The 13,717-nt window shown below is 35.7% G+C and overlaps 1 protein-coding gene across 1 annotated transcript in view; it reads right to left on the bottom strand.

Annotated features, from left to right (window-relative positions):
* Positions 1 to 13,717, bottom strand: part of SPRED1 (sprouty related EVH1 domain containing 1) — a 124,435-nt gene that overhangs the window by 24,788 nt on the left and 85,930 nt on the right. Inside the window, exons 3-4 of the mRNA XM_069596021.1 lie at positions 11,877 to 12,045; positions 9,673 to 9,722 (exon numbers count right to left, since the gene is read on the bottom strand). Of these exons, the coding sequence (XP_069452122.1) occupies positions 9,673 to 9,722; positions 11,877 to 12,045 (219 nt within the window). The remainder of the gene's footprint in view (positions 1 to 9,672; positions 9,723 to 11,876; positions 12,046 to 13,717) is intronic.

Raw genomic sequence — 13,717 nt, 5'->3', positions numbered from 1 at the left:
CTAGTGGTTTTCCCTACTTGGTATTTGAATACAACAGAAAAATTGAGGCAGAAGTACCCAAAATATTTAAAACCGCAATTACCTCTGGGGTAGGGATAAATGATTCCTGATTTCTTCTTTATAGTTTTCTAACTATCCAAATATTCTACATGAAGTTTAAGAGTCAAGAAAAAAATTCAATGACAAATATTATGCAAAAAGATTATATACAGTTTTTCTCCCTTGTGAGTAATTAAATAAAACTCAGTCTAAAATATACAAAGGTTATAGGAACTGAACTATAAAAAGATAGTACTTAAAGTAAGATGGCGAGGGGGTCACAGTAATATAAAATCCATTTTGCCAGTCTTAATAATTAACTTAGTTTTCAGATATACAAAGGGCTTCCCTTGTAGCTCAGTTGGTAAAGAATCTGCCTGCAGTACAGGAAACCTGGGTTCAATCCCTGGGTTGGGAAGATCCCCTGGAGAATGAAATGGCAACTCACTCCAGGATCCTTGCCTGGAAAATCCCATGGACAAGAGGAGCCTGGTGGGATACAGTCCAAGGGGTCACAAAGTGCTGGGCATGACTGAGAGACTAACATTTACTTTCAGATATAGAGCCATGTAAAGTGCTACCCATCACCTTTGAAAGTGAATGCATGAACAATTCATATGCTCCTAAACTAAAGCAAATGACTTTAAAAAATAAAGGTACATCACAATCCTTTTAATCATCTGGCTGAAAAATGACACTACTTAATTCTAAAAAAGGATAAGTTAGTCAAGTATTTCTCAGTGGTTAAGAGATAATATGATATTGTCTCACTTCAGATCAATTAGGTGTCTTCTTCGGCCCCAAAGCATGGAATCTCGAGATCTTGTTCTTATAATCACAACCAATCATGAGGAAAGTTTTATGGGCTGTTACCAACCTAGCATGTCTGAACAGTAAGAGCTGTTACAACTAATAAGTCTGGTTGGAAAAAAATAATCTTAAAGCAAATGCAAGCTAGCATTAAAACAAACAAACAAAAAAATCCCACTTTAATTGGCTTATTAAAATAGTGAAAGAAACCATATGAAAAGAAAGAACACTCATACCTTACTACTGCTTGGGATTTTTTGTTTTTTTAAAAAAACCTTAGTTTTGAAGATTTTTCTTCAATATACTTTTCCTAAGTACCAGCCACACTAAGTGGTCCACACTATACTAAACATTAGGGACACAAGATGAGCAAGATATGATTTTAAATCCAAATAATGATGTTATGACACCCTTCAAAGACATATACGAAAAAGAAAGGTAAATACCTTTCCAGTGATTTATGATACTGATGAAGATAACTGCTGAAAGCTCAAAGTTGTCTACTGTAAATAATCAAATAGTTATTAGAACAAAATAGCTATTCAAACCTTTATAGAGCAAATGAATAAACATTCAAAATGGAGAGGATGCCCACTGATATTTCAAGTCTTAAAAACATTTAAGATGTAACTATAACAGTTATTTTCTTGGCATTAAAAAGATAGTGGGTTATTCTTTTAAGGCCATTTTAGTTACCTTTGCAAATAATTACTAATAAAGTAAACCTAACACATCTCACTTGCTAGTAAAGGAATGCTCAAAATTCTCCAAGCCAGGCTTCAGCAATATGTGAACCGTGAACTTCCAGATGTTCAAGCTGGTTTTAGAAAAGGCAGAGGAACCAGAGATCAAATTGCCAACATTCACTGGATCGTCGAAAAACCAAGAGAGTTCCAGAAAAACATCTATTTCTGCTTTATTGACTACACCAAAGCCTTTCACTGCGTGGATCACAATAAACTGTGGAATATTCTGAAAGAGATGGGAATACCAGACTACCTGACCTGCCTCTTGAGAAACCTATATGCAGGTCAGGAAGCAACACGTAGAACTGGACATGGAACAACAGACTGGTTCCAAATAGGAAAAGGAGTACGTCAAAGCTATATATTGTCACCCTGCTTATTTAACTTCTATGCACAGTACATAATGAGAAACGCTGGACTGGAAGAAGCACAAGCTGGAATCCAGATTGCTGGGGGAAATATCAATAACCTCAGATATGCAAATGACACCACCCCTATGGCAGAAAGTGAAGAGGAACTAAAAAGCCTCTTGATGAAAGTGAAAGTGGAGAGTGAAAAAGTTGCCTTAAAGCTCAACATTCAGAAAACGAAGATCATGACATCTGGTCCCATCACTTCATGGAAAATAGATGGGGAAACAGTGGAAACAGTGTCAGACTTTATTTTTGGGGGCTCCAAAATTACTGCAGATGGTGATTGCAGCCATGAAATTAAAAGACGCTTACTCCTTGGAAGAAAAGTTATGATCAACCTAGATAGCATACTGAAAAGCAGAGACATTACTTTGCCAACAAAGGTCCGTCTAGTCAAGGCTATGGTTTTTCCAGTGGTCCTGTATGGATGTGAGAGTTGGACTGTGAAGAAAGCTGAGCGCCAAAGAATTGATGCTTTTGAACTGCTGGAAAAGACTCTTGAGAGTCCCTGGGACAGCAAGGAGATTCAACCAGTCCATCCTAAAGGAGATCAGTCTTGGGTGTTCTTTGGAAGGAATGATGCTAAGCTGAAACTCCAGTACTTTGGCCACCTCATGCAAAGAGTTGACTCCCTGGAAAAAGACTCTGATGCTGGGAGGGATTAGGGGCAGGAGGAAAAGGGGATGACAGAGGATGAGATGGCTGGATGGCATCACCGACTCAATGGACGTGAGTTTTGAGTGAACTCCAGAGATGGTGATGGACAGGGAGGCCTGGCGTGCTGCGATTCATGGGGTCGCAAAGAGTCGGACATGACTGAGCGACTGAACTGAACTGAACTGAAAGTTAATATATCACATATACATTATCAGGCTCAGAATTTTTTTAAACTAATAAGAACTGATTTTTTTCCTACCCAAACATACTTTTAGCCATAAACACACTATCAAACCAAGATGTAATACAATCTTCTTTTGAAAGATGAAATTTACCCTAAGGTATATGTATATCTAAAGAAGTTCAGAATGGGAGTAAGATAAAGTGAATATGACTATAAATGTTAGCTTTCATTCTAATCATTTTCCTTTTCTGCTTAGGTATTGGTTAGCTGTGGCTGCATAATAAATTACCACAAAGAACATTTACTATCTGATAGCTTCTTTAAGTGAGAAATTCAGGAGCAACTCAGCTGTTCACTAACAGGAATAAGTACATTTTCTCTCTCTCATTCTGAGGACCTGTGAACTAAAGAGAGAAATGATCTGCCCCACATACAACCAAAATACAATGGTAGGGCAGGTAGAGGATAAATGCTATAAAACCTTCTCGTTCAAAGTAAGAGAAAATGGGAGAGTCGCTGATCCAAAGCAATTCCATAATCAAGGTGGGAATATGTTAGAAGTTCCTTGAATATGGGAATAATTCTTCAAAGCTGTTGGCTCTGCTCTTTGAGATTTTGGTTCCATGTCTGAGTTATCTTTCCATTTTATGAAAGGTAGTCAAATTTTACACAAACAACATTTTTAAACCTGCTTTCTGCCAGTAGAATTTCAGGGATCTAAGGGGCCACGCCTTAGGTTGGTGATATTTTTGCTAATTAACTCTTCTGAAAACTTTGTAGGTCTCTTGTGAATCTTACTGAGCTTCACTCTGTTGGACAAAAACCATAGTCATAAATCTGACTTAAACTCTTCTCTACTTCAAATTTCTGCTAAGAACACCCTTAATCTGCTGTAAGCCCTCTTACTTTGATTAAAAGGTTCTCTGAGGCTCACCTTACATCTTTCTGATTATATAGAAAAGATGTTAACAGGATTTTAGAGTCAAAACATTGGCTTCATCTTTAGACAAACTTATCTGAGTGCTCTAGATTTCTCTCTGCCTGGAAGCCATGTCCTAATTTTAGCATAGTTCAATATATTGAGAGGATGAGAATTTTCAAAAGCAGCAAGTCCTGTTTCTTTTTTTATTTGTTTGCTTAGGAGTCCTTCCTGAGCCCATTTTTGCCAACTTCTGTTTTATCAATAAGCATAAGCAGAACATTATCTATTTCACATATCAGTATAGGTGACACTATTGCTCCACTTTCTGCTACTATCTAACAGTGATTTCCTTTCCTGGTTTCCAATATGGTTTTCTTCATTTTCACTTCAGTCGTCATCGGCAGTCTCTTCAAAGGCTTAACATTAAGCTTCTATCTACTGTCCCCAAGTTCAAATTATATGCCACATTTTAAAGTGCTTGTTATGGCAACATCCCATTATGGGTAGCAAAATTTGTATCAGGAACAAATTATCCCAAAACCTAAAGGTGTAAAATGACATTTATTATTTTAGTTTCTCTAGGTTATGAAATTCAGGAACATTTTAACAAGGTGGTTCTGACTCACATTCCCTACAGAAGTTATGGTTAAGACATTAGATATGACTGCAGTCATCTGAAGTCTCATTTGGGGGTGAATGACCTGCATTCAAGACGGCTCATGAACATGTTTATTGTCACAAAGTTTCAGGTCCTCACCACAAGAACATCTCCAGAGTTGCTTGAGTGTCCCCATGACACGACAGCTGGCATCCTCCAGTACGGTGAATGAGAGAGCCAGGAGGAGCGGCAATATCTCCTATGGCCTACCTTTGGAAGTCATACTCTTGTCATTCCTACCATATGCTTTTTGTTAAGTAACAACCCACTAAGTACAGCGCCTTCTCAAAGGGACGAGATTCAGATTCCACCAAAAGGAATATAATTTAAGAATCTATTTCAAAAATATCACAGTAAGTAAAAACCAAGAATTAAAATTTGACATAAAAATTGCTCTTTGAAAATTACATTTAAGTGGAAGCCTATTTTAGAATCTCTAGTGACAATGCACATTTTCTACTTTACGATGAAAATAAAAACCAAGCAAGTGCTTAAGTGTCTAAAGAAGATAAAATATAAATAACTGTTTTAGGGGTGCTTGTGTAACCTGCTGAACTGGGGGCAATAGAGAGACTTTACTATGAAGCAGATATTTCAAGAAGCCAGCAACAGAGTAACTACTCTTCTTGCTTTGGTTATACAGTAATTCTCTTCACTAGGCTCCTCCTTTCTATTTCTGGGCTTCTCTGGTGGCTCAGAAGGTAACGTGTCTCCCTACAATGTGGGAGACCTGGGTTCGATCCCTGGGTCGGGAAGATCCCCTGGATCCCTTTCTACTTCTAAATTTTTACTTTTTTTTTTTTTTTTGCCTCTGTGATAAATTTATTATTCCTCATTCATATCTTGCCCATTTTACTACTCCATACCAAAGACTTGACATATATGGCACTAGAAGGAAATAAGATTAAGAAAATAAGACAATGGTTTTTACAAAACCATTGACTGTGATATTTACAAAGTCTGCAAACAAATCCTGCAGAAGTTATTCCTCTATACAATGTTATATGTAGAAATGAAGCAAAACCAAAGCAGAATGTTAAAAAACTCTTTTAATAGATGAGTTTTAACTAAATTCACTCTCTTCATAGGGAGCAATTCAGAAAACACTTCCCCATTTCCAGCCCCATATTTTCTTTGATTGCTGTGGATGTTGTTCAGTTGCTAAGTCGTGTCCTACTCTTTATGACCCCATGAACTGCAACACACCAGGCTCCTCTGTCCACCACTGTCTCCAGCTCTGCGTAACTCATGTCCATTGAGTCAGTGATGCCATCCAACCATAACATCCTCTGTCATCCCCTTCTCCTTTTGCCCTCAATTTTTCCCAGCATCAGGGTGTTCTCCAATGAGTCAGTTCTTCATATCAGGTGGCCAAAGTTTTGGAGCTTCAGCTTCAGTCCTTCCAATGAATATTCAGACTGATTTCCCTTAGGACTGACTGATTTCCTTTAGGATTGACTGATTTTATCTCTGTTCAGTCCAAGGGACTCTCAAGAATCTTCTCTAGCACCACAGTTCGAAAGCATCAATTCTTCAGCACTCAGCCTTCTTTACATTTCAACTCTAACATCCATACATGATTACTGGAAAAACCTCAGCTTTGACTATACAGACCTTTGTCAGCAAAGTGATGTCTCTGCTTTTTAATATGCTAAGTTGGTCATAGCTTTTCTTCCAAGGAGCAACTGTCTTTTAATTTCATGGCTGCAGTCACTGTTCACATTGATTTTGGATCGTAAGAAAATGAAATCTGACACTGTTTTTCACGTTTTCCCCATCTATTTGCCATGAAGTGATAGGACCTGATGCCATGATCTTAGTTTTTTGAATGTTGAGTTTTAAGCTAGCTTTTTCAGGCTCTTTAGTTCCTCTTCACTTTCCTGCCATTCAGTGGTATCATCATTTGAGTTAAATACTCAGACTGCATATTTGAGGCTGTAGATATTTCTACTGGAAATCTAGATTCCAGCTTGTGATTCATCCTGCCTGGCACTTGGCATGATGTACTCCTTTCCCCTTATCACAGAAAGTGAAGAAAACTAAAAAGCCTCTTGATGAAAGTGAAAAAGGAGAGTGAAAAAGTTGCATTGAAGCTCAACATTCAGAAAACGAAGATCATGACATCTGGTCCTATCACTTCATGGGAAATAGGTGGGGAAACAGTGGAAACAGTGTCAGACTTTATTTTTGGGGGCTCCAAAATCACTGCAGATGGTGACTGCAGCCGTGAAATTAAAAGACGCTTACTCCTTGGAAGAAAAGTTATGATCAACCTAGATAGCATACTGCGAAGCAGAGACATTACTTTGCCAACAAAGGTCCGTCTAGTCAAGGCTATGGTTTTTCCTGTGGTCATGTATGGATGTGAGAGTTGGACTGTGAAGAAAGCTGAGCGCGGAAGAACTGATGCTTTTGAAGTGTGGTGTTGGAGAAGACTCTTGAGAGTCCTTTGGACTGCAAGGAGATCCAACCAGTCCATTCTGAAGGAGATCAGCCCTGGGATTTCTTTGGAAGGAATGATGCTGAAGCTGAAACTCCAGTACTTTGGCCACCTCATGTGAAGAGCTGACTCATTGGAAAAGACTCTGATGCTGGGAGGGATTGAGGGCAGGAGGAAAAGGGGATGACCGAGGATGAGATGGCTGGATGGCATCACTGACTCGATGGACGTGAGTCTGAGTGAACTCCGGGAGTTGGTGATGGACAGGGACGCCTGGCGTGCTGCGATTCATGGGGTCGCAAACAGTCAGACACGACTATGCGACTGAACCGACTGAACTGACTGACTGACTCCTTTTCCCATTTTGAACCAGTCTGTTGTTTCATGTCTGGTTCTAACTTGTCCTGCATACAGGTTGTGATTCATCCAGTCCAGCATTATTTTCCTTGATACCAGAACAAAACAGAACTTTGCAAAACAATTAACTAAAAAATATATTTTGCATTTTATTACTTACTTACACCTAATTAACTAAAATTCAGTTTATAAAATAATAACTAGCTGTCAATAAAATAGATTCATATACTAAAACACAAATAAGAACTCTTAAATGTATAATAAATATAACATGTTAGGATACATCCACTGAAAGCAAATTAGACACATAAAGATTGAAAATCGTAAACCTGAAACACTAAGGGCACATAAAAATATTCTATTTCAGTGAAGTTTCAGAAAAAATCAATAGTACAATGATATCATAGTAACACATGTATACCCATTGACTTGTACAGAAAAACACTTAAAGGCTATATTTTAAAATATATATGATGGTTAAGATGGCAGCATATTTATGTTTTATTTTTTGAACTTTGCTATACTTCTCACATTTTCAAAATGAAAACCATTTTTATTTTCTGATAGTAAATGTACACAAAACAGTCTGCCACATCTTTAGGTGATTTCTATTTTTATAATAATATGAAAAATTATTTATATAAGGTATACATATAAATTTGTTTTTTTTTCTCTATTATTCTAAAAGTACTAGTACTTTAGGATATTAAAAGTACTAAAAAGAAAACCATACAGCTCAGAATCCCACAATCCAAAAGCAACCAACAAAATTATTTATTATTTAAGTTGAGTAATGATGGATCACACCACCACATATGTTTTTTACTACTCAATACATTGCAAGTAAATTACAAATAATGAAATTTTTTACAAGTTTTATGACAAAGATACCTTAATTCAACCATTCAGATATATATTTAGATATATTATTTTTTATTATCAATATTTCACACAGGCTCAACAATCTGTTTATAAAATTTTTGCGTGTATCTCTATCGCTTTAAATTCATTCATTTGATCAACAGGCATGAATGTTTCTATTTTTATGGCTTTTAAATATGTATTACCAACTGCCTTCTAAAACCAATCTACCAATGTACATTCTCTCTAGCAGAGGGTCAGTCTGTCAACCTCATGGTAAGACCCAGTGAGGGGAAAAATTAACTTTTAAAATCTTTGATAATTTGGTAACTAAAGAATGTTAATTTGTACTACCTGAGATTAAGGGTGTTCAAGTTATCAACATTTCGCACTTATTTTTCTATGAATTTTTAATACAAGTACCTTACGTATGGAATGGGATATCTGTGATGGTTAATTTTATTTGTAAACTTGACTAAGCCATGGTGTCAAGTGGTTTGGGCAAACATCAGTCTAAATATTGTGAAGGTGTAATGAACATCTAAATATAGTAGACTCACTAAAGGAGATAATCCACCATAAAGTGGGAGGGACCCACCATGAAAAGACTTACAGACTGAGGTCCCAGAAAGAGGAAGGAAGACTGTCTTGAGACTGCCTTCAGACTCAAGACCAAAACAACAGCTCTTGTCAGAATTTCCAAGATGCCTGCCTATCTGCCTACCCTGTGGATTTTAGACTTGCCAGCTCCCACAATCCGATGAGCCAATTCCTTATAAAACTGAACACAATCACAGCAAAAGAGACACAGATGTAAAGAACAGACTTTTGGACTCTGTGAGAGAAGGTGAGGGTGGGATGATTTGAGAGAATAGCAATGAAACATGCATATTACCATATGTGAAACAGATTGCCAGTCCAGGTTCGATGCAAGGCAATCAATGAGACAGGGCGCTCAGGGCCAGTGCACTGGGACAACCCTGAGTGATGGGATGAGGAGAGAGGTAGGAGGGGGCGTTCAGGATGGGGGACACATGTACACCCATGGCTGATTCATGTGAATGTATGGCAAAAACCACTATAATACTGTCAAGTAATTGGCCTCCAATTAAAATAAAATAATTAATTAAAACGAAAAAAAAATTTAGAATTACATCATAAATTTCTATACAAAAACATTTGTGATTTTGAATGGGTTTGCATACAAATCAATTTTGGGGGAAACTGTAATTTAAACAATACTGAATCTTCTAATTGTGAAAATTTCAGTCTTTTTAATTAGGCTTTTCTAACAAGTTTTTTTCTTTCACGTCTTTTATTAGATTTATTCCTAGGAACTTTATACTTTTTGATGCTATTATAAATGAAATCTTATAAGTTTTTTTTTCATGGAAAAAAAAAACTGAACAAAATCAACCTCTAAATATGAAATGTATATATGTATACATATACACACACAAATTTCCTGACAAATATGGCATCTAAAAATTTCTTAAGAATTTATATGAATTGTTTATTTATTAAGGCTAGTGTTTTCCACCATATCCTTCAGGTTTTGAAATTCCTTTTAAGTCAAACTACTTACTTGTAAATTGTCTTCTGTTCCTTCAGCTTCATTTTTAAATGATGGGCATCCTAAGAAAACAAGTAAAAGTTGATTAAGCATAGAATTTTTGTCTTAGATTTTAGAGTTGCTGACTAATTGACAGTATCACTAACATACTATAGAAGATTGATCAGAGATCATTCTGGACTGCCCAGCAACTAGTCAGATGTTGGCCACTCATACCTGCCCCTTTGTTAAGAAGAACAGAGAATAAAGTGATTGTTTTCCTCTTCTACAGGTAAATTTCCAATTACTTATTAAAGAAATGTATTCTGTGAAAGTTCACTATCTCTACTAAGTCCTCCCCTTGATTTCTCTGAAATACTCAAACTGCTAGGAAGAGTATATGCATTACGTTTCTCTTTTCTTTAGGAGATACCCACGTGATTTATTCAATTTTTCTAAACACTCTGACCTACGAAACAGTGTTCAGTACCTCAAACTAGGATTTTAGTCGCTTTAGTAAGAACGAAAACAAATGAGCCTGAATCCACTATTGATAATCAATGGCCATTTGTTGTTATTGACTTTTGAGCATCAATGATTCTATAGAACTTTTCATTGCATTCAAGAGTGCCTTTAGTTTCAACAAATTAATAAGAATTTATTTTAGCAAAGTGTCCTTACTTTATTTGCTACCCTTGAAGAGAAAGTTGACCTATGGAAAGAGCTGCATAGTTTATTCTTACTATCATAGAAGGCTAAGCAAGAAATATTTAGCGTGATTTTTAAAATCTGTAATAGTGGTTGGTAATAATGCTACCAACTATATTTTTTTAAAAAGTTCAAAAACAATGAGGAAGGCTGAGTACTGTAGTCTACTCTATTAATAGCTTCTCCCTATTAATTACTTTTAAAAAAAAGATAAACCATTCTATCTGATCCTAGGGACAGAAGTATGCTCTTATAGGAGTATGAGTGTGGGCATAAAATTAATTCAAAACACAAAATTCCAGCAGCCAGGAATAAAAATTTTCTTTTTAAAGTACTGCTTCTTCCACACTAGCTAAATATCAGAATTAACTGGGAAACTTAAAAAAAAAAAAAATACTGATGCCAGAGTACAATCTCAAACCAGTAATGTCAGACTCTCTGCTGGATGAGGCATTTGGCATCATATATATTTTTTTATTTTTAAGTTTCTTGCAAAGGTTTAAGAACCATAACCACTACAGGAGAATCTAAAGATTCATACTCACCTCCCCCACCTCCTGCCTAAATTCATGATATATAAGTTGTAATTTCTCATCACATGTGAAATGCACAGAAACTTTAAAGAAAAAAAGGAATGCCTCAGCTCTATTCCCCAAGTAGTCTGATTCAAGTGGTCTGGAGTGAGGACCAGTCATTCTATTTTTCAAAAGCCTCCCAGGTTGACTCACATGTTTAGCCAACGATAAGAACACTGATATGGGGAGAATGTATGGGTTCTTGTACTAAGGATAAAATGACTGCCACCGTTTCATGGAATTTTTTTCTGAATCAGAAATCAAAAATTGTTTACCAAATTCTAGTCTTTTAAAGTAGCTAAAACATTATTTAACGACAGCTTCACTCACTAACAATACATATTTGTGCTAAGTTTTTCGATGTTCTTGCTTCTGGCTTGTCTTATAATTAGTTCATGTTTTCTAATTTTTTTACTAAAGTCCCATCTTCAAAATATACAAGGCACAATGCTGTCAACACGTTTTTATTCAGTTGCTTTGTATAAGAAGGTTATTTCTACTAAAAGTTATTTTCTCTCTTAATTAAAAAAACAAATTAAATCTTAGTTATGACTTTTTTGGGGAAAGAAATTACTTTTAATGTGATTTCCTTGTGTTTAATTAAGCAAAACCCAGTCTTACATGTAAATATTCCTCCTCCCTTTTAAACTTGCAAGTTTTACAATTTATGATCTAACAGACTGGTAAGATACACAAAGGGATAGGTTGCTGTCTCTGCCAATCTTTATTAACGAAATCAGGTGAAGACTTAAGAAAGGTTTTGTCATAGAATAACTAGAGTCAACATATATTTAATAATTATACATTTTCTGCTTATAGTTACCAAAACAAGGATATGAATAACACACACACGCAGGATTTTGAAAGTTCTGACTTCTCCTCTCTTTTTGAGCCCTTGAAGTCACTTCTACTATATGTAACTAATAAATTAAGGAAATAGTCAAAACAACCTACCTTGAGAAATATCCTCTATAGCTCTCCGAATGCCTCTATCAAAAGCCCTAGCATCAGCAGGACTTTGAAAGGTAAGGCCAAATTTCTTGTCATCAATCTTCCAGTGGTGAAATGTTGGAGTGACCTTATTGTAAATAAGGTCTTTTTTAAGCATACATTCCAAAACCACCTGCCAAAAGTTAAATGCCAAAAATTACTATACATGTATCAAATGAATCTAACATAACTCTTAGATACAAAGTTGAGAAAAGGGCTGTTATATTTTAATAAAAGCATCCCTCCATTAATGTGAGGTCTTGTTACTTAATCTACTCACAAAGTCACTTGATTCAGAAATTAATATGGGATTAAGATTCTGGAAAGATGGCAGAGTTCTTAAGAAGCCCCGGGTATCTGTCTCCCTACCTAGACAAAACTGGCTGACAGTATCTATCGGATGTAACTATGTTGGAACTTTAGAGTCTGCTGAAAGCTTGTAATTTTCAGGAAAAGACAAGGACAGTAAATTGCAGTTAATTTTGGTCAATTTCAGCTATTAGCATAGTAGCAGCACCAACCCTCACACCCACTTCTAGCCATAGGCCAGAGAGCTGTGCACACATTCCTGGCCCAGCCTGCATACAAATTACAAAAGCCAAGGTGAGTAGAAAGGACCTTATCCTTCAACAAATAGAGAATTTAACACAGTAATCAACTAGACCAAACAGACATACGAAACACTCTATTCAGTATCAGAACACATGTTTTTCTGAAATGCACAAGGGACTTTTTAGGAAACACAATATGTTAGGCCACAAATTAATCTCACTATATTAAAGAATATGCATATCATACAAAGCATTTCTGACCAAATTAAGATAAAGTAAAAAATCAATAACAAAAGGAAAATTGGAAAATTCAAAATATTCTGGGAATTAAACAACCAACTTATCAAAGAAGAAACCATAAGGGAAGTTATAAGACACTTAAAGAGGATGAAAACAATGATACAACATACCAAAACTTACAGGAAACAAAGAAAGCAGTACTAAGGGGAAATGTATAGGCATAAACACTTGCATTAAAAAAAAAAGAAAAATCTTAAATTAACAATATAACTTTAAAATTTAAGGAACAACTAAACCCAAACCTAGCAAAAAGAATGAAGGAAATAATGAAGATGAGAGGAGAGACAAAGTAGAGACCAGGAAAATAATAGAGAAAAATCAATGAAACCAAAAGTTGGCTCTTCAAAATGATTTTAATAATGGACAAATCTTGAGCTAGAAGGACTATGAAGAAAAAGAGAAATCAGAATCAAAATGGAGACATTATTACAACAATTTTACAGAAATAAAAAGAGTTATGAGAGAGTACTGTGAACAACTGTATACCAACAAATCAAATAACCTAGATTTAATGGACAAATTACTAGAAAAATAAGACAGACCAATTAAGAAACAAAAAGAGAATCTTAATAAATACATAACTAGTTAAGTAGACTGAATCAGTAATCAAACATCTCGTGACAAAGAAAAACCCTGGGCCTAATGGCTTCACTGGTGAATAATATCAAACATTTAAAGAACTAATACCAGAACCTCAAACTTTATCAAAAGACTGGAGTAAAATCTTCCTAATTCATTCTATGAGGACAGCATTATCCTGATAACAAAGACACTACAAGACAACGATGTACCAACATCTTTTATGAATATGAAGGATGCAAAAACCCTTGATGCAAAAATCCTCAACATCTGTAAACCAAACTCAGCAGTACCTAAGAAGGACAATACACACTATGAACAAACTGGATTTATTCTTGAAATGCAAGGACAGTTAAACACATAGAAACTGATCAA

This window comes from Ovis canadensis, chromosome 7, assembly GCF_042477335.2.
Source record: "Ovis canadensis isolate MfBH-ARS-UI-01 breed Bighorn chromosome 7, ARS-UI_OviCan_v2, whole genome shotgun sequence".
Classification (NCBI taxonomy): domain Eukaryota; kingdom Metazoa; phylum Chordata; class Mammalia; order Artiodactyla; family Bovidae; genus Ovis; species Ovis canadensis.
The sequence above is the reverse complement of the archived record's forward strand: the minus strand, read 5'-3'. Positions and strand labels throughout refer to the sequence as shown.